General features: G+C 38.5%; 1 protein-coding gene across 5 annotated transcripts in view; it reads right to left on the reverse strand.

Annotated features, from left to right (window-relative positions):
* The window catches only part of palm2akap2 (PALM2 and AKAP2 fusion), an 83,417-nt gene that overhangs the window by 39,069 nt on the left and 19,042 nt on the right, over positions 1-25,306 (reverse strand). For 4 of the 5 annotated variants that reach the window (XM_017489628.3, XM_017489625.3, XM_047161033.2 and 1 more), the window contains exons 5-9: positions 15,539-15,653; positions 15,099-15,120; positions 14,204-14,305; positions 12,726-13,451; positions 4,726-4,811 (exon numbers count right to left, since the gene is read on the reverse strand). In XM_017489628.3, coding sequence (XP_017345117.1) covers positions 4,726-4,811; positions 12,726-13,451; positions 14,204-14,305; positions 15,099-15,120; positions 15,539-15,653 — 1,051 coding nt within the window. The remainder of the gene's footprint in view (positions 1-4,725; positions 4,812-12,725; positions 13,452-14,203; positions 14,306-15,098; positions 15,121-15,538; positions 15,654-25,306) is intronic. The other variant, XM_017489629.3, reaches the window with a different exon arrangement.

The following is a 25,306-nucleotide window of genomic DNA, read 5'->3' on the forward strand; positions in this document are numbered from 1 at the left end:
CATGGAAAAATCAATGCCAGGTCTGGCTTAATAACAGTGTGGTATACATTATTACTGAGGGGTGGACAAATCAGTGTTTACCAGGTATCAGGACAAGCAAATTATCATTAGTTATTCATTCCCAGAGCCCACCGGAATTAATTATTTAATTATTTCACTCGTCTAACATCTTCGTGTTCCTATTTCTCAATGGAGAAAATGACCTCGATGTGGTGCACAATGCACTTTTCCGAATCTCTCAACCTGCTGCCCTGCACAAGTGAACAGAGGACATAGTCTGGCTCTCAGTAGGAACTATTTTTACTAGGCATATAAATTAGCTTGAACAGATGGTAGACATTCTTTCCATAAACAGTGACAAAATGAGCAGTGCAGCAGAAGAACTATCACGCTACAACATCACACAGTCACCTCACAATTAAACCCTTGGTTGAGAGTAAATGAAAACACCAGCCAGACTCCATTAACATCTTTATGTGCAATGAGAGAACACCAGACCTCATAGCTGAAATGCTAGCTAAAGACTTTTTGGCTTTTTGTCAAAGGTGCAAACATGATGCTTCATCACAAGACACATTATCAGCAGGGGATAAAGACTGGGTATGTAAAGTTGCCTCTCTGAGGACTCAGGTAATCTCTTATATTCCACAGTGTCTATTAATGCACATAATTTGTCTGTCATATTTTTGAGCTAAATTATGTTATTTGCCACTTTTTGGCTTAGTTAATTGGACTGCCAGGCAAACATAATATATAACTTGGCAGCACACTGGAGCTTGGATTTGCCCAATGGGCTAGCTAATGAATTTATGCATTGCCCTCGCCTGTTTCTAATACAGTTTGGGTACTGTGGTGTTGTTGCACTGTTGTTTGTCTGGTAGTTTTTATTGTTGCCATACTAACCACTGGCCTGGCACATTCCTGATTGCGGATTTAAACTATTAAGCTGCCTCTTCAAGAGAACATTCGTCTTTGTACTCTGACAGTTCTTTGGGTTTGTTAGCAGCAGCAGGCCCATTAAAGTTTGACCTATAATTGCAGCTTTCTCCATGTCCTTTCAGGTTCAGGTTTGCATGCAGTATCAATTAACTCTCGGCTGAAGGAAAAGTGCAAGTCAAGTGCTTTCAATTCAAGGCAAGAGAATTTTTTCACTGCATATTACGTTTTCAGAGGCATGAAATGTTGCAAATCCATGTTTGAAAATGTATTAAACACACAGTTCATGTATACTGGTGTGACAAGGTGGGCATGTTAGAGATTAACTAAACAATGCTTACACAAAATCAACAGAGTGAAATAGTAATGACATAGAAAGACACTTTTAACCCTGTGTTTCTGCAGATGAAACTGCAAAGACCCTATAATGAGACACTAGAGCCATATCACCCTGCAGCTCTTGCCTGGTTTCCCACTGACGCTATGCAGGGTTAAGCCTGGCCAGTACTTAGATGGGAGACCTCCTGGGGAAAACTTAGATTGCTGCTGGAAGTGGTATTAGTGAGGCCAGCAGGGGGTGCTCACCCAGTGTTGGGCCTAATGTCCCAGTATAGTGATGGGGACACTATACTGTAAAAACAGCACCATACAGATGTTAAACACTGGTCATTGAAAATCCCAGGATGCTTCTTGTAAAAAAGTAGGGGTTCCCTGGTGTCCTGGTAAAATTCCCACATTGGCCCTTATCTATCATGGCCCCCTAATAATCTCCATCCCTGAATTGGCTACATCACTCTCATCCACTCTCCACCAATAGGTGGTGTGTGGTGGGCGTTATGGCTGCCATCGCATCATCCAGGTGGATGCTGCACACTAATGGTGGTTGAGGAGACACCCCCCCCCCCCCCCCCCCCATTCAATGTAAAGCTATATAAATCTAAGGAATTATTAGTCTTGACATCAACTAGTTCTAAACAAGTACATGCTTATCTGGGGCAAGATAAGATCACTGAGCTGTTGACATCATCCCATTCCATCAGCATTATCAGTTACAATTCAATACTCTTTGGTCTGCCATGTGCTGAAAACAGAATATCCTGCAAACACCACTCTGCACTCTAAATACACAGTAAGCTAGTATGTGCATAAAATCTGAACAGAAATATGGACAGTGCAATAGAGTAAGCAGGGGTGTGGCCATGTCTGTGGCACAGGGTGGCAGCTGCCACCCTTTCAATAAGTCTTGCCACTCCACCTCTGACCTAAAAGAGGTCTACCAGTCCTGTGTAATTCCTGCTGAACAAATTCTAGCTCATGTTGTTGTAACTGTAGGTAACTTGACAAAATTCACTGATAATTATGAATAATAGGCCTACATCAACTATGAAGCCTATACAGTAATGTCATAATGTAGTCATTCATGTTGCATCATGAACTGCAAATGCTTTGTCTCATACATAATTAGGTGTCTAAATCCATATAAAACATACAGTCTAGTAAATGTGTTCATAGCATCAGACTGTCCATATACAGACGAAATGGGTTTTGCACAGCAATGCATTAACTTCTGAGAGGTTAAGAGTAATTAGTTGAATTGTATGATTAATATTTCAGGTCACATTGAAATGCTGCAAAGAAGAAAGCTCTGCAGTCACCTCCGAACACTGTCGTCTTTCCAGAAAAAAGCGTCTAAGCAATAATTAATCATAGAATGAATCGAATCGTCGACAAGACGCGTCTATGTAATGTTTCTATTGGACTACAGAAGATAAAAAGCTATTATTATTATTATTATTATTTTTTTAATAGAACCTTCTTTGCCCTTCACCGGCGTAAGGAAGCGTGTAATGTTCGGGATGTTACCCGTTACCTCTGAGCAGCGCGCGGCATCGAGTGTTGCTCCTCCGCTTCCTCAAATAACAGGATCCGTTCTCGGACGGAAACTGCGCAACGCCTTGAGCTCGCCTCGCACTGCTCGCACGTGAGCAGTCTGAATGAAGAGTAGACGTGAGAAATAGGACGCAGGAGCAGCTCATCTGAGCGCAGAGACACGGACGTTCCGCGCGCACAGCGTCCTCCTTCTCGCTCGCGTTCAGTTTCGTCTGCCCCGCGCGCGCGCCCCAATGAATAATGGATGCGCTTCGATGCGCGCGAGACTTCTGCCCTGTTCTAGAGCAGTGTGTGTGGTGGCGCGCGGGCGGCCTCGCGCTCGGGTTACAGGTGTCCCTATTCAGCTGAAACTCTGGCCCTCATCCCGCTTTTGTCTGGCCGGATAAGAGCTGAACGCCGGGGAGGTGTGGGTTAAATGGTGGTTGCTGAAAAGCGGCATCTTTTGTTGTATAAACACAAACTATGTGTGGAACAATTGAGAATGGCAAACTACACGCGCACCTGCAAAGTTGCAAAGCGCCAATGGTATCCGAAGAATGTCTGCATAATAATGTTCAGATACCGTTTGGGGAATTTGACAGGAAATTTATTACTTCCAGAAATTGTTTGCATGCCCCCTACATGCTCTCTCTCTCTCTCTCTCTCTCTCTCTCTCTCTCTCACACACACACACACACACACACACGTTCACAGTGTGTTGCAGAACATTATGTGACCCTAAATTCATAAGCTGCGCAATGCAACTTGTATGAAAAGTTGCAGAGATAAAAGTTTAAGGTTAGGGTAGGAGGAATGCATTTGTACCCTTTCTTACAACCGAATTCATATGAAATTGAATGAAATCCAGCCACACTGCTTTTACTTGCCCATATTCATACCAAAATCAATCAATATAACCACACAAAAGTAGCCTATTATAACTATTGAAGCTTAAGCTGCTGCCTCAAAATAGCTTAGCCTTAGCTAGATGACAAATATATCCCAGATTTTCTGTCACGGAGATCAAAATGTGCCTCATTTCTGATTGTTCTTTTTTATCTTTAACCAGTCCATTTAGCAAACTGCATTCCTGATGAACAGCATAATGCCGTACAACTCCACTCCACTCAAGTCTAATAGATGCAGAACTGACACACAATAGCGTTAGTCAATGGCTAAATATATTAGCTCACTAATCATTTTGACAGTGCAATGAGGTTATGATAATTATAGTATAATTAGGAAGGAAACAGGCACATGAAACCCTGTCCAGACACAAACCAGCAGTTAGAGTCATACTCCAGTACTTTGTACTGTGCAGGTCTTTTTTTTTTTTCCTAACCAAATTATCAAGACATAAATTGGCTACAACTCACTGCTGCACTGATAATAAACAAAAGATTGTGGGTTTCTAAAGATCATGCTTCTAAATTTATTTCAGCATTTTCATTTTCGTATGATGTGCTGCCTTAAATTTAGGTTTTGAGATAAATTATGTTATTATTCCATTTATGGAAACACCAACATTTATTGTTGTTAGTGATGCTGTAATAAGGTTCCTTTCCTGCTATAGTTTTCAGGCATGTTCTTATTTCAGTGGATCAACTCACGTTTACTCAAAGAGTACAAAAACATCATTGTTTCTGTGCGGATGTAGTCATATCTTTAAGAAATGACACACCTGGAGCTTTGCAAAACCACACACCTATACTTTACACTTGATTTACTATGGTCTATGTAGCTATGTAGCTACGTAGCTAATATGTAGCTATTATTCCTCCTTAATGAAATGGTGTAAATGAAACAATTTGTTGAGAGGAATAAAATCAAGCAAGCATTTTGCAAAAAAATCTGCAGTGCAAACCTGCATGCAGCTGTGACAGATGGCTGTTTGCGATGGAGTTTGCAGATTAGACTCACCGGTTGGGTGTATGATGATTTTGCAGGCACTCCTGGGAAAAGGCCGTGCTCTGCTGTCAGCAATACACAGCGAGCTTTCTCACTACCTGCAACACAAAGCCAGATTGATCAAGATCTTCATTACTGTATCAAAGACATCTGTAGGACTTAAATAATGTATTCATGAGACAGGAATCATAGCAGATTTCCCGTTAAGCATCAACAGAGTAATAGCTCATAATTAAGTAATAAGTTGTTAGTTCACAGTAATATCATATAATGTAACACAGGTTCACAACCCTGGTCCTGGAGTACCTTTTGTCCTACATTTTAGTGTTTCTCTTGTTGTAAAAGACCCACTTCTACTTCGGTTGTTAATTAGCTTATAATATTACTAGTATGATATTTATAGTGGCACAACAATCATGACCTCTATAGTGTTATCAGACATCATGTTGACTTCAGACATCAATCAGACATCTATCAGACATCAATGACTTGATGCTCCCATCATCATAATTAATACCTATTATCAGAGCTTAATACCAATGCTAATGTCAGAGCTGTATTCATCTATTATTGGTGTAACACACTGACACTGTATCTGTTTAGTGCTCCGAATATCTGTAAACCTGAGGTGGCTGTGGCTTAAACTGGAAGGCTTTTTGTCCTTTTTTATATGAAGCCTACCACTATGTACAAATACCAGAACTATGAGGATGGTCTGTGAATTCTGGCTCTGACAATTCCTCAACCTCAGCTACATCACTCCAGTTCATAATTGGTCTAAACTAGAAATGTGTGCCGACATGTTTTTGAAATATATATATATATATATATATATATATATATATATATATATATATATAGTTTGTACCTGCCTAAATATTTTCTAACTAATTTATTTGTATTTTCCAAAATATAAACAAACTGGTAGCTGAGTTTACATCACCATGACTTACTACTGTAAGGATAGAGTAAATGCATTGTGCAATGCCACATGTTCATGTTGAACGTGCTCTCGATTTGTCTTCATGCTTCATATCTGATCACTCTCTCGTGTCTGCATAACATAACTTAAAATCCTATTGGTTTGCATGACTTTTTTGTGCCACTCTGATGCACACCTCTAGTCTCCCCCACATACCTTGTGGCAGGCTTTCTAAAAAAAATGCTTTCTGGAAAACCTTTCCAAAAACACTTCCTTTTCATATCTGTATTTGTATCTGTTTAGAACACATTATCTATTCAATCCAGTTATATCCCCATCTACACTCTTGTCTATAGCTGAGTTACCTGCTTCATCAATAGCAATTATCAATAGGTTAGAATCCACATATTGATTAGCAGCAACTCATAATCAGTGTACCTACTAATAGGAAACCAAATAATCCATCAGTGTTCCTGATCTTCATCTTCAGTCAGTCTTATGACGCAAAATCCGTACTGCAACATAGTGATTCATGGTCTCATATGGCCTTAGTAATGACTAGCATGTGGGGTTATATGTGTCACAATGTATTATTATATTTATGTAGGTCATGAGAAGGCTGTTTGAATTTTTTTTTTCAAAATGATAAGCAGAGGGCCAGGAGTTCAGTAAGCACTCAGGTCCTTATGCTGATAGCAGAGTGAAGAGAATGTTATGAGTAGTTTCTTCCACTCGATTTGTCTACTCGTGCATGCATGTGTATATTTTTATGCATTTAAACCTGGCTCTAAGTACACAATTGTAAAATACCACTATCTCTGTTGAATAAGTGTGCAGAGAATTATAAGATTTTAAAATGGGTATGCATATGAATGCATACATTTTAATGCAATATAAAAAGTAAAATAGTGCTTTAAATGAGGTAAACTCATAAAAGTAAACTGTCTATAATTTCAGGCAGAGCATTTCTAGAGTCACACATGGTGCTTGTGAGTAAGCATTTCTGCATACACTGATACACAGCCTTCAATAGGCTGAATGTGCTTAGTCAGCACTCTCGCTCATTCTGCCTTCCAGTGCATTCTCACTGTGCTTATTTGTAATTACGGTAGCCCAAAGCAGAAGTTTCTCGTATCATCAAACATGTCAATAATAATCTAACTGCAACTAACAAACTGCAGATAGAAAGCCACTGGTTGTGATGAACAGACTTTTTATATTGCAATATTAGCTGAAAGCAAGGCTCTATTTGTCATTGATAATGTAGGCATATTAAATATTGTGGTTTATGATTTATGCACATGTTTATGAGCACTAATTAATAATCTAAAATGCATGTCATTAAGTGTCTGAGTAGTCACATACTCTCACGCAAAATAACACCCTAGTAACTGTAATGCATTTGCAAGGCATAAGAATTGATGAGAGGCAATGAATGATACTGCCATTAAAATATCAACTGATTTTGACAGGTCTTATTCAGTTATCTTGGATAATTTTAGGTGAAATCCTCACCTGAATATTAGGTCAGTTCATCACAAACAGCTAGTAAAATGTGATTACACCGTAGCCTGGATCTCACATTGCCTGCACTTGTGTTCATTACAGTTTTTGTTTGCTCTCTAGGCTATTAGGAAACTCATTTTTAATGTGAGTCGTGATCATAACAAAAAAGATTAGTTTAGTTTAGTTTATATTCTATAGAGGTGTCATTAAAGATTTATTTAAATAATAACTTCAGCAATAATGAAGGAACAGTACCATGATTATGGTGTGTGAAATATGGAGAGAAAAAAACTCCAACTTCTAGTAAATCAAGGGTAGGGAGATATAATAAATGATAACTAGTACAAATTGGTAGTCTACATTTACTTTGTTTGGCTGAAGGTTTTAATCTAAAGCAATTTACGGTACATATGAGACAATATACAACTGAACAACTGACGGGTAAAGGCCTTGCTCAAGGGTGCAACAGTGACTGATTCTTAAGAATGGTAGTGGGTTACAGATATGGTCTTCCATCAAAAGGTCCGACTTTTATTTTGATAACTTCCATTTTTATTTTCTCCTTTCCACTTATGCGTTCTAATAACGAACAATGTAAATGCTAAAATGTGACGTGTATGCCTATAAAAGGAAATAAAATTAAGTTATATATGTAAATATGTATTTCCAACATTGAGGTTATTGACAATGTGTTGTGTTTTTCTTTCAGTATACAGAAACATGAGTAATGACAGGCATAACAAAGCAGTGGATTTGAGTGATGAGATTACAAATACGGTAAATAATTTACTGTCCACAACAGGAATATGGCATTTAGGTGTGCATTATAAACTACGCTACACTAAACACAGGCATTTATGTTCACTGATTTATGATTCCTTTTATTATTCATTCATCTTCAGTTAATGTTTTAACCTGATCAGGGTTGCAGTGGACGTGAAGACTATCCTGGGAAAACTAGGTATGAGATGGAATACACCGTAGATGGGATGCCAGTCCAGTCACCACACACACACACACACACACACACACACACACACACACACACACACACACACACACACACACACACACACACACACACACACACACACACACACACACACACACACACACACACACACACATATATACACATTCACACCAACTCACCTACTGGTTTTAGGAGGTGGGAGCAAAATGGCAAACCTCTAGGGCAGTGGTGGCTTAGTGTTTAAGGCTCTGGGTTACTGATCAGAAGGTTGGGGGTTTAAGCCCCAGCACCACCAAGCTGCACCTGGTAGGCACTAGAGCAAGGTACTTAAACCTATCTGCTCCAGAGGTGCTGTAACATGGCTCCAAATGACTAACAATCTGGAATATGTGAAGATATGTAGATATGTATTTCATTATGTATTTCACTGTGTCAAATAAAGGCACAATCATCTTCAAACCCAGGCAGACAGGTGGAGAAAGTGTGAAACACCACACCCATGTTTTTGAGAAAACCAGGGACCCTGGAGCTGTGACTGCGCAATGCTACCCGCTATGCCAAGGTGCCACCTGATTTCTTATACTATGATGCATAAATTCATAAAATGACCAACAATTTCTGATGGCTTACATGATATTACACAATTTTGTGAAAACCGGTAGTTTTATAGTATTGGCATTCATTAAAGAATATGAAAATAAAGAAAGCGAGCAAACACAAACCCATAAATTAAAGCAAATAAAACTGATCATTCAATTATGACTAAATAAATGACAGCTTTTTGAAATTTTTGTAAATCCGGTAGAAAATTTATGTTCAATTTGGCTAACGGTCTGCACTTATATAGTGCTTTTATCCAAAGTGCTTTACACTGTGTCTCATTCACCCATTCACACACTCACACCAATGGTAGCAGAGCTGCCATGCAAGATAACTTGCCATTGGGAGCAACTTGGAGTTCAGTGTCTTGCCCAAGGACACTTCGGCACGTGGAGTCATGTGGGCCGGGAATTGAACTACCAACCCTATGATTAGTGGACAACCCGCTCTACCACCTGAGCCAAAGCCGCCCACAATTATGCACTTTTACTAAAACATTTACACATGTTTACTAAAACATAGACAAATAAGGCCCATTGTCACTTATTTTAAAATTATGCCCGGTAATCAGTAGCCCATTCTTCTAATGTATTCCTATAGGGCTGAGGACTTGATGTTGTTCTGAACTGCAGCCTATTTATAAGCAGCTCCCGAGACAAAACCAGTTGCGGACCACAGGTCTGTACAAGAATTAGATGTGAATATACTGCAGATTTGGGTTAATGTGTTAACATATTAAATGCTTTGTTTTGGTTTCTTGATGAATTATTGTTAATGAAAAAATAAATGAAGAATACAATTTAAATAAACTAATACCTTAATCTAGGACTCTTGTATTGACCTTATGCTGGTGTGGATGGCCTCAAGTGTAGTCAGCCTTTTGTACTATGGTAAGACTGATGGGATGAACTTAGATTGGCATGGACATGCAGGGAGAGAGAGAGAGCAGAGGAGGCCTATGTGAAGTTAGTGATGTTGAAGGAAGGTGTGAGAGACGCCACTGCCTGAGAATGGAGGAAAAAGTGCAGTGTGCAGTAGTAGTGTCCTGTGTTGGAGTGAGTTAGAGAAATAACCATAGAACAGATAATAGGCCAAGTGGAAAAAAATACTGTTTATTTGATTAGTTTTACGATACAAGGAGAAGAAAAACGCCACTGTTACAGCATTGCAGCTGGCAGTCCAGACCGAAGAAAGTGTGCCGTAGATAGAGAGTGAGATACACAGAGTGATTATAGTAGTCATTGTTGTTGTTTTTTTCTTAAAAAAAGGAAAGATGAAATGAAACCGTTAAAAAAAGTTACCTTCCAGGTTTTACAAAAATACAGCAGAATCTTAGTTAGAAAGCACAGCGGTGTCTCATGGCTGTACCATGAAGGCTGAGGGTCCACACTCACATGGGTTCAATTTGGCAGAATGATACTGAGCGACTGGACGCTAGATAAACTAAGGGTCTGCTGGGGGATTCAGAAATACTAATAGCTTTAAAGGAGTGAAATGCTCAGGAAGGAGCACCCCTAAAACAGTGGTAGGATTTAGATAATCATTAAAGGGCATAATATGAAAACTAGAGTTCTTAAAGGAAACTCACCCTTAATTGAGATATGTTCTCTAAAGTTGAAATAAAATCTTGCCAAACAAAATGTTTCATTCATGCCCATTCATACACATAGTTCTTTGCTACTCTTTAAAACATACATGAACATCTTACAATATAGCAATACTTATAGCAGCAATATAAATGACACGTTTTCTAAGCCAGAACCTAAATGAAAGCTTAATGATTGTTACATTTACCAGTGCCTATAATATATAATATCGGATATAAAACACATTTTCAATTTGCACAGATTGTGCTAATCATTGCATACTTGTTTTCTTTTACAATCCATAGTTTAATAAAGGAGAATTTGTTCTGTCCACACTTCCTGCCACTTTTCTTATTAAATTTGTTGTAACATGGCACAAATTTCTGGGCAAATCTTCAGCATGATGATTGCTGTAATGTAAAACCGACTGAAATTCTATTACCTAAATTATACTGTACTGAGTATCTGACACAAATCACATCCAAACCAACCGAAAAAAAAAGCCCAATTGGGAATAAAAAATAATCTCTCCTTCACATAAAACAAAATAAAATTCTGTGCATGAACTGGTACAGTCAAGTAGAACTCAGAAAAACTACTTTTACAATTTCCATAATATGCAGCATCTCGTTAAATAATAAAAGCACTGAAATGTATAATAAATTACGCATTTTAAGTCCATATAGATCATTAATTTTTTTCCTAAAACAGTTGAATTACAGTATGTTTAATTTCTCTGTCACCCTTTTTTGTGCGATATTAAGCAATATGGCACAAAATGTTGTGTTTTTTCTTGTTTAACAGACAGAGACATAAACACAAGTGATGACAGACACAGCAAAGCCTTGGATTTGAGTGAATAAGTTACAAATAAATAATAATTCCACACCAAGAAGTCTATATGAGATTTAGGTGTGCTTTATCAATACAAACTATGCATATATATATATATATATATATATATATATATATATATATATATATATATATATACTGTATTAAAATCACTTCTGGAAATACACATTGGCACTCATTTAGAGTAAAATCTATCTACAGTACACAGTTAAGTTTATTTATATGTATTTGTATTTATTCACTAATTTATGATTCCTTTCACAATGTTTTGCAATGAGTCATACTTAGCCATGAATCAGTACTCTGGACTGAAAGCACTACAGCACAAAATGCTATGAAGGTGCTAGACACTGTCACTTGTCTTGAAAATATGCTTTGTATTTCTGTCTCATACGATGTATGCAGTGTAGATTGGTTATGCCAATCTGTTTGCTGGTGAAGGCTTTGGATCATTTGAGAAGTTCAGAATTCGGAGGACTTGTCATTGTCGTTTACTGTAGAACCTCAAGGAACTGCAAAAACTGTTTGGTGAAGGTATCTATTATTAGACTATTAGACTAAAGTGCCAAAAGTGTCCTCTAAAACTCAGCACCAAATTTGATGTAAATCAGAACCATGGCTTTTTGTTGTCCCAGTGTATTTGAGGAAATGGCAGTACCTAGCACTTTAGCTCAAATCCAAAGATTGTCATGTTCATTTTGAGTATTTGTTCAGTTTTCAGTGACCTTTGTTTTCAACTAAAAACAGCCAAAAGCCAGAAGTAAACCTCATCTCAAAAACTGTGTCCTGAAAAATCTGTTCATGTCATGATGGCATTGATGCCATCTTAAATTATAAAATAAATCTAACCTGCCTGTGTAAACAGTAGAGAATTAAAGACTAGCCTAGCCTGTAATGGTGAAGGTCCAATGTTTCAGTAAGGCCACTGAACAAGATAAGAAATGGCAAACATACAGATCTACTGCCATATTATATAGATACACTATAGGAAACCTCAGTGATGATTCAGATGCACGTCCATGAATGAGTAAAACTATGCTACTGCATTTCATAAAGCTATATGAAAGTATCAAAGATTAATTATTTTGTGCCCAGGCTTATGACTGCCTTCCAAACCATGTTGATGTTATGCTGATGTTAATATTCTGGGTACGTTCTTCCTCATTTGTTCACTGTGCACCTTCACATTATGGATTTCATATAAAACACAACCTTGTCAATAGTGTTGTTTTTCTTGCCCAAAACTTTTTGACACATGCTATGCTATATTCCAGCCCTCCTTCTTCCCTCAAATATCACTCCTTCAACATCCTGCTCTGTGTCCTGAGACCTGGCAAGAGAGAGCCAGTCATTCTGAGGGAAAATAGGTCAGAGAAGACAGAGAAGAGAATGTGCTTTTCTGATGTCAGAGAAGTGGAGGTGCTGTTAGTAACAAGGTGAAGCTTTTTGCTTTTTGTTTTGAAAAGGAGGCAGAGACTTGGTGCTCTGGAAAAAGAGAAGTTTTGGGAGAAGTGGGAGAAGGAAGGTCACATGACAGTACAGCACTGGCAGCGTTTTTTCTTTTCGGTACCTGTGGGCGGCGGCTTCTTGGCGGAACTTTCATCTTGGCCCTCGGACGAAAGTTCGGTGGCCTCAGACACCGGCCGACCTGAGACGAGGTCAGCGGCGTTGCCGTCCACGGTTGAGACATCTGTGACAGTCTTCTCACGCAAAGACTTCTCATCATCCTCATCGATCAGGACAATCTCGGCTTTGACGGTGCCATCGAAGCCCAGCATCTTCTTAGTCTCCTCGTCATCGTCCACACTGTGGTAGCCCATGAAAATCATAGTGACGGGCTTGTCGGCTGTGGCCTCAGGTGCCTCCATCACCTCACCCTCGAAGCTTTGGCGTACTTGCGGATCTTCTCTGTGGCCTTCAAGCCGTTGTTCTATCTTCATTTCACCCTCATAACTTTGCTGTTCTTGTACCACCTCCAGTTCTGAAGGTATTATGCTCTGCTCCCTGACCCCAGACTCGCCTGGTGTGATTGTGACACGGGTACCATCGGGTCTGTGGCGCGCATGACCCACACGCTGTATCAGTTCCTCCACCTCATCTGAGCTCCAGGGGTGCACACCGTTCTCCACTGTGGTGGAACTCCCAGAATGTACCTCGTAGATCACCTTACGCCCATCTTCGTAGACCTTGACGCCACGTTGGTAGGCATCCTCAGGGCTGATACGTGAAGTGGACAAGATCTTGGTGTCGCCCGTCTTGTGGTCCTTTTCAACGCTGATCTCCATGGCGTATAATGCTTCAGACATGGGGGAAAGTGCAGAGGGGGGTGGGTTAATATTCTCTTAGTGTGACTGGTCATGCATTAATGTAGTGTACCAAACTGTTAAGTCATTAATATTTGCCAGTGGTGTTAGAATCAGGAATCAGTACAACATATATATTTTTACATAGATGTGCACACTTTCAAAATGGACCTTAAATATAAATATCATTATATACATTTCTAATATTAAAAAAAGAATTACTTGACTATATGTTATAATTAAATGATGTATGTGATTATTTAGCACAGACATAACCTGTTTGCCTCTTTCTACCTATTATTGATACTAACTTGTGTTTAAACTTGTGTTTTAAACTTAATCAATAGCTTTAGGGAAAATTGAATGGGAAAAAAAAAATATATTAAACATAAAGTAGCAATAAAGAATAAAATGAAAAATAAACAAACAAACAACAACAACAATGATAATAATAATAATAATAATAATAATAATAATAATAATACTTTCCATAGACTTCATCTGGAAGTTGAGACGTTGTATTTAATTTAAAGTAAGGTCTACTGTTCAAGAAAGTCAGTCCAATCTAATTCCTTTTTGCATGCAGCTGTATGTCACAGGCATCGTTAATCAAATTTTTTATCAAATCTAACTCAAGAGCTCACCAAATCTCTAACTGTAGATGTGTCTCTTTAGTCTGCCATGTTCACTTGCATGCAAATCCACCACCACTACTGCCCCATCACACCCCCTATCAAACACTTACCAGGTTTTCTTGAGTGTTGGCGATCCCCCGACGCAGAGGAGAGCATTTGGGTGTTCAACCCTGAGAGCTTGGGGATCTGGGAACAGGTTGGATTCACTGCATCTATTGAGCAGAGAGCAAAATGTGATAAAAGTGCATCTGTGTTATCTGAAAGTTCCTCTGGCTCCCTTTCCCCTTGCCCCAGGGTCTGCCCCTTCCCCTCAGGTTCTGCCCCTTCCCCGTTTGCTATATTGAGTAGGTATCTCTTCCTTTCCCGTCCTCCAGTCTCTCGTTATTTCTCTGCAGCAGCTCGGTGCTTAGACAGCAAAAGCTGAGTGAGTGTATTAGGATGGAACAATGTTGCTGCTGCATTGGAGGGATTTTCTATGAATAGGTGGCTTATTGTAAACAAAGTTCAGAGTCAATGACTTGTGTGTGGAGTTCAATAGTCTAGCTGAGGCAAGAGGGAAATGAGCCAAGGGGGGCATGGGCAACAGAGAGTGCGTGTGCGGTGTGTTTATATACTTTCCACCTATTAGATCTTTCGACACTATCACATAATCACAAGAAAAACTCATTAGTTGCTAGGATATGATGGGGATTTTCAGGAAAACACTTTTAAGAATGAATCATTAATGAACTCATTAATGCCTATTATGTGTATAAATCATTTGTCATGCCTACAGCCATAGAAAAAAAGGGTTCCTGAAGAGTTCTCTGTATGGGTAATGATTCTAGCTTTCTAATTTTGTTCTACTTGGAGCTTTTTCTTAAAGACAAACAATCTGTCACAAACTTCAACCCAGAAGCTTTCCCCAAAGAGACAAACTGAAGAGCCCTTTAGGTTTGCTAGATCGATCCTTTTTTCTAAGAGTGTAGCTAGATGAATACAATGGACATTTCTTTGGACACGTACCTCCATCTTGGTTCTGCAGACTCTGCAAATAAAAAAGAGGAAATACAGGGTTTTTTTGGTACAAAAACAGATGCATCCATAGAAAACTATGTGGCTTGGAACTTTAATTATGGCCTTGATGAAAATTAAAAATACTTCTGTTCCGTCTCAAGCTAAATAAAGATGGGCACATATTTTCTTGTGACATTTGACTGCATCCTCCTGTGTGCGTGTGTATGTGTGTGGACATGTTTTTATGTCTTGGTGGGGACCAAATGTCTGGTCTGCACAGGGAGAACTGCAGCTTTTATTGTGAAAATGTAGAGTCAAAAGGTTTCCTTTTGGTTACTGAGATTATGGTTAAGGTTAGATTTAGGTGTAGGCATCGCATTAATTATTATGTCAGTGGAAGGTCCTCACGAGTATAATAAAACGTGTATGTGTGTGTGGTAATGTCTTACTTTCTGTAGGTCTTCAATAGAGCTCTCTGTTTCACGAAGTCTCTCTCTGAGCACTTGCTCTTTGGCTGATATTTGCGATTCTTCATTCTCGAGCAGAATGATTTCAGATTCCAGTCTGGGAAAAAAAGACAAGAAAAGCATCTCATCTGTTATAAACATCAATGTACACAACAGATACACCAGGCCCTAAGACATGTCAACAACTAGACAGTGTCGCTTGCTGAAAAAAAAAAAAGGACAGACATATTGTCAGTTCCTAACAGTATCGGCCAAATGGTTTTCATTAAACATTTTTCCATCTGAGAAGTAATGGGTTCCAAAAGTTATTTTTCATTCAGTTGCAGTTCTACAGCTGCTATATTTGATTATCGCACAGCGCTGTGGAATTCTTGAATCTGATTGGTCAGAAGGTGTTGATTAGTTTTCTATAACAGCAGCTCTGACAAGAGGCAATTCACAGGTTTATATTAAAGCACTCACTCTACAATGTTATCAGTTCTATAGTAGCTTAACACAGGGACTTATATGACAAACACTCCACATACACAGATTACATAAACATGTATAAATATTGATATGTGTGGAGACTTATTTAGCATTTTTGAAGGCGTATCCAGAATCCAGAATCAGTTTATAACCGTCAGAGATAAAGTTATAATGATATGTCTTGTGACACGGGAAAGTCTTCAGGTTGGAGAGCTTTGTGGTTTCTCTGTATCATAATCACCGTCATTTCTTTTCTTATTAACTTCAAGAAAGTGAGAAAAAAGATTGGTTGACAGAACATATTTCTCAGATGTTGGAAAATTGCTTGATGTGCGCTTATGGTAGTGTTAGTGGTAGCTCAGTGATGAGGACATTAGACTTCTGAACATAAGGTTATGAGTTCAAATCCCAGCATTGCCAAGTGACCTCTGCTTGACCAAGGCCCTCAACTGCTGAAATGTACTGTATAAATTATATGAATGTAAGTCACTCTGGACACAGGTGTTTGCCAAATGCTGGAAATGAAATGAGGAAAATAATCAATGTTGGGCTGGTCACAGTAACTTGGCTTTGCATCAGGCTGCCACTGCATGTTTGATTATTTTCCTATAACAGCATGCCCTCAAGTATTCATTCCTTACTTAGTGTCCACAAGACACATTTTTATAGAGCATATATTTATATTTATATGTTGCTGTCAGGGAAGTGTTTCTGATGCCTGAAGATTAACACAGAGAGAATGAGGAGGAACTTCTTCCTACAGGACATTTGGTCCCTCAACCAGGACAACACCTAAGACTAGAGGTTGGGCTTGTTTGCACAACACCCACACCCCATAAATATTTATTATTATAGATTTAGACAATTTCAATACAATTTCACTGCATGTTGTACTGTGAATGGTTGTGTGTGTGAGACCAATAAAATTAGAATTTGAATATTAACATGTTGTTTATGGCAACACTGTGCATAGCACTTTTCATATACTGCATATATTTATGTAGACTTGTTTTGTTGCTATGTACATAAATTTTATATTTGTATTTTTTATTTGTAGAGTTACAATTCTTTTCTATTCTAAATAAATTGGTTCTTTAAGTTCTCCTTAAACTACTGTTTATCAACACAAAGTCAATATCAGAAACAATCAGGCCGTTGTACTATTACTGAGTCAAATCAGTAAATGTAATTAGAATTAATCACTGATCATCTGTTATACAGTGATATTTTACTTTTTAAGGTTGATAAATTAAAGGGAATCCCTTAGTAAGGTGTTGGGTCACCATGAGCCACCAGAACACATTCACTTTGCCTTGGCATCAATTCTACAAGTCTCCGGAAATGCAGTGGAAGCAATCAAAACTGTTCTACCAAAATATATTCCCTTAACTGGCAGTTTGATGATGGTGATGAAGCGCACCATCTAACACATCACCCATAGGTATTTAGCTGGGTTGAGATCTGGTGAATGTGAAGGTCATAGCATATGATTTACATCATTTTCATATTCATTCAAACAGTCAGTGAGCCCTTCTGTCCTGTGGATGTGGGTGGGGTCATTCTGGAAGAGACCACTCCCATCAGGATAGAAATGTTTCATCATAGGATAAAAGTGTCATGCCAGTCATACTGTCATTACCATGCCAGTAAAATGCCTCATATATTGTAACAGATCCACTGTTTTTTTCTTTAATTTGTCGCCTGTCTGTATATTAAACAATAATTTAAAAAATCATACTAATCATAATAATCACACTGTAAAACCGGATACGTTCATTTAACTCAAAAAATTTGAGGAAACTATTTACCTAAAAAATTTTTAAGTTGATAAATCAATTTCTTTAAGCCAAATACACTTAAATTTAACAAAGAAAAATATTTTAAATTTCAAATTTTGAGTTAAATTTGTGTTATATGTAAGTGTATTTAGTTTAAAGAAATTGATTTATCAACTTAAAAATTTTCCCGGTTTTACAGTGCACTACAAACTATACAAAACAACCAGGAACCAATAGCTTAGAAATCTAATCAGTTCTTATTATACTGAGAACTGATTCATATCTTTGTTATATATGCCAATATATGTATTCCATTCCATTAGCTATGCTTACTGAATGTGCAGCAAGCAACTCTAAGGAATAGGGACTGGAAGATATGCTGCCACATTCCTGATCTAAGTGTTTAGTATGCCAGAGCAATATGTCCTCACCTTTAGAACGAACCCCCTCAGGCGATTTTCAGTTCTAGCAGCATGAGGTGTGATAAAGGGCCCAATTACAAATCAACCATAATACTACAAAGCTGATGCTACAAATTTTGTACCAAGTCAAATATTTATGGAGGATCATAACTGGATTTGTGCATGCAAATCAGTCACACACTAGGACCAAACTAGGATTATTTCTTCAGTATCATAATAAAGACAACTATGTGGATAGTTGCGGGGTTGGACACCACACCATTCTCAGTCTTTGATAAATAAGAAGTCTAGATTCCTTGCAGTAATCTCACAGCTGGAGCCGAGACTGAAAAATGAATGCTCTCAGAATAGTAATAGTGCTTTATTTTCAGAGTTGCATGGCCTGTTAACTTGCACACTAATGCTCACTATAACATACTGTAAAAAATAAATTGGAAGAATATGGTATGATACTGTATTGGTCTGTAGAAATTGCAGGTATGCTACTGTATGCTGTAAATTGTACAAATGTTATAGGCAGCTCAGTACTTAAAGGAAAAATACTTTTTACTTTTTAGTTTAAACTTCTTTCCTCAACATTTTCACTTTAAATAACAATTTCCTACATTACACCCAATACCGCTTAACTACCTGCTGATAATGGCGCCAGTTGGATTTAGCCCTCTACCTAAAAAGAGCGATGCAGCGGTGCTTTATTCCTTCAGTCTGTCCAGCTCTCTCACCTCCTTATCGATACACTCTGCTGAAATAGATCAGGCTGCAAAGCTTCAACTTTTAAGCCCCGACCTTTTCTGTCTTCACTACTTCTACATTGGATTTCACATTAATATGACATAGAGCATGTTGGAAAATGGTGAGTGAGAAAATAAGCTCTTGCTATACTTCAGGAGGTAAATTGCAACTATTTCACTATCCATCCATCCATCTTCTATACAGCTTAATCCTTTTCAGGGTCACGAGGAAACCTGGAGCCTATCCCAGGGAGCATCGGGCACAAGGCGGGGTACACCCACATACACGCTCACAGACCCATTCATACACTGGCAATCAGCCTACCATGCATGTCTTTGGATTGGGGGAGGAAACCAGAGTACCTGGAGGAAACTCACGCAGCACAGGGAGAAGCTCCGCACACACGGGGAATGGTGGAAATCGAACCCCCAACCCTGGAGGTGTGAGGCGAATCACTAAGCCACCGTGCGCCCCACTATTTCAATATAAACATACTTAATGAATGTCAGGATGGAGTTTCCCTTTAAAGCTCTAAAATACATAAGGAAAATCTCTGATACTTTCCATCACATCATAGACCGAATAGACGTAATTGTTTCCATCAGCTTCCTGTAGGTTTCCATTACCAATTTTCTGGTTGCTATTAAATACCCCAAAAGGCTTTTTTTTTTTTTTAATGGGTGGATGATTACCATCAGAATAAAATGAGACAAAGCATTAGGACCAATTAGGAGCGACACATTCCATTAAAATACAATTTCAGACCACCACAAACACATTAAAACTGATAAGATACTTTTATTTTCATTTTTTATCGGGGAAGTGATTGGGAGATTCTAAGTTCAAATCCAATGACTGCTAAAAACAAACAAACAAACAAACAAACAAAAAAAAACAACAACAGTGTTGGGCTCTTCAGCAAAGCCCTTAGCCCTCAATTGCTTGGAATGTATCTTCTTTGACATGTACTGAAAATTGGAAAAAGAAGTAGTAGTAATAGTAGTAGTAGTAATAGTAAAAATAATAGTAGGAGTAGTAATAGTAGCAGAAATACAGTAGTAGTGGTAGTAGTAGTAATAGTAATACAGTAGTAGTAGTAGTTGCAGAATAAAGTTTGTAGTGCTAGTAAACTATAAGCAACAGAATTAGGCTAAATTACTGATATTCCAGTGCTTCCGAAGTCTGAAGTTTTTCTCAATGAAACATGCTACAATAGATTGCTACATTGCCCGACAGGACATATAGAGAGTCACCGAGGGCAAACAAGAATGAGATCTCTCTCTCTCACACACACACACACACACACACACACACACACAAATTCTTCCTTTTTCCCGGTAGACCAACAACTCCTTCATTCTGAATGCTGGCAGCCAATGAGGAAGGCAGCAGCCGAGGAACCCATACTGCCTCCACCCTAGTGAATTTCCTGCTATTGTTAGCATCACTGAGCTTACGTGCTTTACAATAACAAGGGCAGAGGAGCCTTCCCACGATTCCTAACAATCATTCCGAAAAAAAAAGAGACACTTACTGTCTAAGAACATAGATAAATGATTACCATGGTTCAAAATACTGCATTGTCTTAGGTACTTGACTTTGCATTTAAACTTAGGTTCCTAAAATGGCCACAGACACATACTCCAACCCTGCCCCCTGACACGCACACAAGCATACCCATTGAGAAGGCCTTACTTCTAGCCTCTCAACATGATGCAGTACGTTATCATGAAAACTTCAGCAACAAATCACACTGAGCAGGTGATAATGCGATATGACTGGAACTGGATGTGCAAAGGGTAACCCACTGTAGTGCACATGCTTCCAGCTGCTTCCTCTCACACATTTGGGGGCAGCAGATTGCACTCTCTCTCTCTCTCTCTCTCTCTCTCTCTCTCTCTCTCTCTCTCTCTCTCTCTCTCTCTCTCACCTCCCCCCCCCACACACAGAATTAATGATATAATGAGGAGATTATTTTGCATCACATCTGTATTCGAATGCTCGTTAAATCCTGTAGAAATACAGTAACACAATTCAGCTACTAAACATGCCAAAATACAATTATGTATTGATGAATAATGCTATTTTACAAACAATAATAATATGAAGAAAGCTTTTTATGGACCTAATGATGTCTTTAAGTGATTGTTTGTTGAACACGCAATGGGCTATAGCTTTTCACTGTTTAATATTTTGGAAAAAAACACATTTTGTAACTTCATAGTTTATATATTTATTTAACTTCGGAATGACATCATAAACAAAGCATCTTGTTTGTGAATGAATAGTTTGGCTAATTCAATAGTGGGTTTGGTCAGAAGGCCCAGAAGGAAACGACTCACCCTAGTATGTTTTTTTTTTCTTTCTGTGGAAAGTGAGGCTTTTTTAACTATTGTTGTAGACATTTTAATTGAGACTGCATTGAATAAATGCTACTTGTTCACTGCATTATTAAACAATATAATTTCTTGAGTAGTATGAAGCAGGAAGAGCGGGGATTTACAAATGAACGGTTTTGAACGTAGCACTGAAAGAGCAGTAACTCTCTCACGCCCTCAAGTGGTGAACTGATGCTAATACATCAATAATGACAACACTGAGCTTTTGGATTGCAACAGGGAGATACAGAACTAGAAAAATAAATTCAGCAATAAATAAAGCATATATGATAATTGCTATCTGGACGATTGTAATATTATTATTATTATTATTATTATTATTATTATTATTATTATTATTATTATTATTATAAAAGTAGAAAAGTAGAACAGTACATAAAAATGATTTTAGTATTTCAAACTGGATTTTCATTACATTTACTTTTGAATTCGCAAAATAGTGCTGTTTCAGTTGCTATAGTAACAAAAATGGCCCAAAATTGATCTCATGGGTTAAATTGGCAGGCAGGAAGCATAGGTTTATGTGAGCAGCAAGTGGAACAAGACTCTGGTACTGTAATGTGACATAAATATAAATGAGAGCATGCCAGAATGGTGATAATAATGGAATTTCACATAGTGCTTTCATTTTCACTTCAAGTTTGCAAAGTGCATCCCTTCAGTCTGTATACGTGATGTATTTTTGCCAGGAAAAATATGTTGATGGCAAATCTGAAGAAACACTGAAACATTAAAAAAAAATCTGGCCACCCTACTGTAGTTAATTAATAAAAGGCAGATATATGCAACTTGATATTCAATTATCTTAAAAATCTATATATTTTATAAATTGAATGGTGGGGTGCATGGTGGCTTAGTGGGTAGCATGTTTGCCTTGCACCTCTGCAGTTGGAGTTTTGATACCCGCCTCTGCCCTGTGTGTGTGGAGTTTGCATGTTCTGCATGTCCTTCAGGGATTTCCTCCTCCAGACCAAGGACATGTGTTGTAGGCTGATTGGCATTTCTAAATTGTCCAAAGTGTATGAGTGGGTGTATGTGTAATTATGTCTTGTGATGGTTTGGCACCCCATTCAGAGTGTCCCCCACGTTGTGCCCCGAGTTCCCTGGGATAGGCTCCAGGCTGGAGTCTTTTCTGTCCAAGCTGTACAGAAAATAGATGGATGAATGGAAAATGAATGGTGCTATTCCCACATTTTTGGCATCCATAACTATCTCTTCCACCTCCTAATTCCTAGTATAAGCATGCACTCAGTCTTCAGTAACTGTTTTATTCATGGTGGATCCAGAGCCTATCTTGGGAACACTGGGCATGAGAAGGAAATACACCCTGAAAAAGACCCCAATGTGAATGCATTTGTCCAACTTTTTTCTACCATGGCCGATAGGACCACCACGTAAAATGCCTAGGTCTGGTACAAAGTAGACATATTTAACTAATATATTGGTCTGTTCCATGTCATTGGATACCCTGGGCCACAAACAGTTATTACAAAGAGAACTGCTGAATTGCTAATTCATAGCAATTCAGTGTCTGTGTCTCTACTTGCCAGGCTGTAAATGGCATACAGTGCTTCTTTCAGTGCGTCTTAAAGAGTGAACTGTGTTCACTAAAAATGTTGGGATTGTTTAGGACTCAAATATTTTCGTTAATAACTGCTAAAGCACTACTTCCTGGTTTCAATGTTCTTTTTCATCTAGCGGGGGCTCGTTCTGAAAAGCATGCTATGCCTACGCTCTAAAAGAAAGGCTCCTCTGAGCTGCTAGTGAGAGACCCCGTATACTTTATGTGCCACTGAGCTCACATCCTAGAGTGGGTGTTTCTGAGTCTTTGATGCATACAGCTCTCTTATTTTCCATGGTGTATGCAAAGGGCATGAGGCCATCTTTTGCCAGGCTCATCTGGCTACAGAGTGCCTCATGACCACTCCTGGCTTCCTGCTCCGTTGTTCCCACTTCCTGTCTGCCCGGCAGCATTAGTCACAGCTGTATCTGATTAGTGGGAGCAGTCACTGGGAATGGCCTCCTCCACATTATGTCATCATCTGGACTTTAAGGAGAGAACATCTCTTGGCTAGACGTATCACTTCATCTAGATCAGTGTGATTCCCTCCAACTCCAGACTGAAATTGAGCAAAACTGGTTTTGGATCAGCAGATGTGTGACTACTATTTGCTTCACCCACAGAGCATTAACCGCAGGGACACAAGTAGTAGAGTCAGCCATCTTCCCACGACATACCAAGGGTCAATGCATTTCCTATTCAATTATACAAACCCTGGATCTAAATGGCTCTAAGGATAATATTCAGGGATTTCACTCACAACAACCAGAAGCAATCACTACAGAAAGTTGAAAATAATTGTCTGTGCTAGAAAAGGCACACAAAGCCTGTTAGCACACAAGATAGGATCATTTGAAAGAACTAATTGGAAAGGAGGAATTCAAAACAAGAACAACATTTATTTTAATACATGAAAATGACAGTGACCTTTCACTGCAATCCAGGAGATGTGTAACACAACAGCTCATACACAAATATCTGACACTGTTTGCCTTTACTACGTCTAAAATTATATAATGTGTTTTTGAACAGCCTACCACTGACTCTCACTTCAGCGAAACAGGTGACATTAAACATGCTACTTCACCATATTAGGGAATCATTTCTCACAGTGGTAAACACAGACAGTGTGTCTTAAATATAAACATGACAGTTTTTTTTTTTTGTTTTTTTTCCATTCAGTGAATGGAGTCCTGAATTCAAGAAGTGTGGTAAACCACAAGGCTTAAAAATACCACCTCGATACCATGCTTATTGCTTCTGGTTTTTATTAGATCTATAATACACTCTTAGAGGAAAAGGTTCCATATAGCTACAATGTAGAATCCCATAAAGTGGTATATATATATATCTGAAAAGGTCTCTTTTAGAGAGCTAGAACTTTAAAGAGAGTTTAAAGTTAAAAAGGAATAATAATAAAAAAAAGCTTCAACAACTAGAAAAAAACTACACCATGTTGATGTTTGCAAAACGCAACTTTTCATTTGGCACTTAGCGATGTTTAAAAGTAATGATAATCATCCATTCATTTTCCATACCGCTTATCCTACGCAGGGTCACAGAGGAGCCTGGAGCCTATCCCAGGGAACTCTGGGCACAAGGCGGGGGACATCCTGGATGAAGTGCCAACCCATCACAGGGCACATTCACACACCTTTTCACAGACTAAATTCATGGACAAATTGGAAATGCCAATCAGCATACAACACATCTCTTTGGACTGAGGGAGGAAACCAAGCTCTGCATACACTGGGTGGAGGTGGGATTCAAACCTCCAACCCCAAAGATATAAAGCAAATATGCTAACCACTAAGCCAATGTGCCCTAAATGACAATGTACATGTTTGTTTCCCTTAGTCTGCAGTAATGCACTTAGCTTATTACATAACTTATTTAAAAAAAAACAAAACAAAACAAAACACCATTATATATATTTGCACTTTCCACCTCTACTCTGTGCACTTTGCTTCTTCTGGAACTCAATTAATGGATCTTGTATGGTAGCACTACTTGCATTGTTCTCTGCTAGATATACTGCTTTGCTTGTACTTTTCTCATTTGTTAGTCGCTTTGGATAAAAGCGTCTGCTAAGTGAATAAATGTAAACGTAAATGTAATGTAAATTTTAGCTACTGTACCAGTCAGTGAAGTATCCAGGCAATTAAATCATTGGATTGAACAACACATTGCAGCTTTGTGGTTGAGCTAATGGACTTGGATTGAAGATTTGTCCAGTCCTGGATGTGAATCATATCATGAGGTACATTCTTATTTTTTTGTACCACTTGTAACTACTTCCAGCTATAAGTTCATAACTAAAACTGAAAACAACTAACCTTCAAACATCTCTAAATTTAGTACTTCCCTCACTTACTTTGAATGAATGATGG

Source organism: Ictalurus punctatus, chromosome 16, assembly GCF_001660625.3.
Source record: "Ictalurus punctatus breed USDA103 chromosome 16, Coco_2.0, whole genome shotgun sequence".
Lineage (NCBI taxonomy): Eukaryota > Metazoa > Chordata > Actinopteri > Siluriformes > Ictaluridae > Ictalurus > Ictalurus punctatus.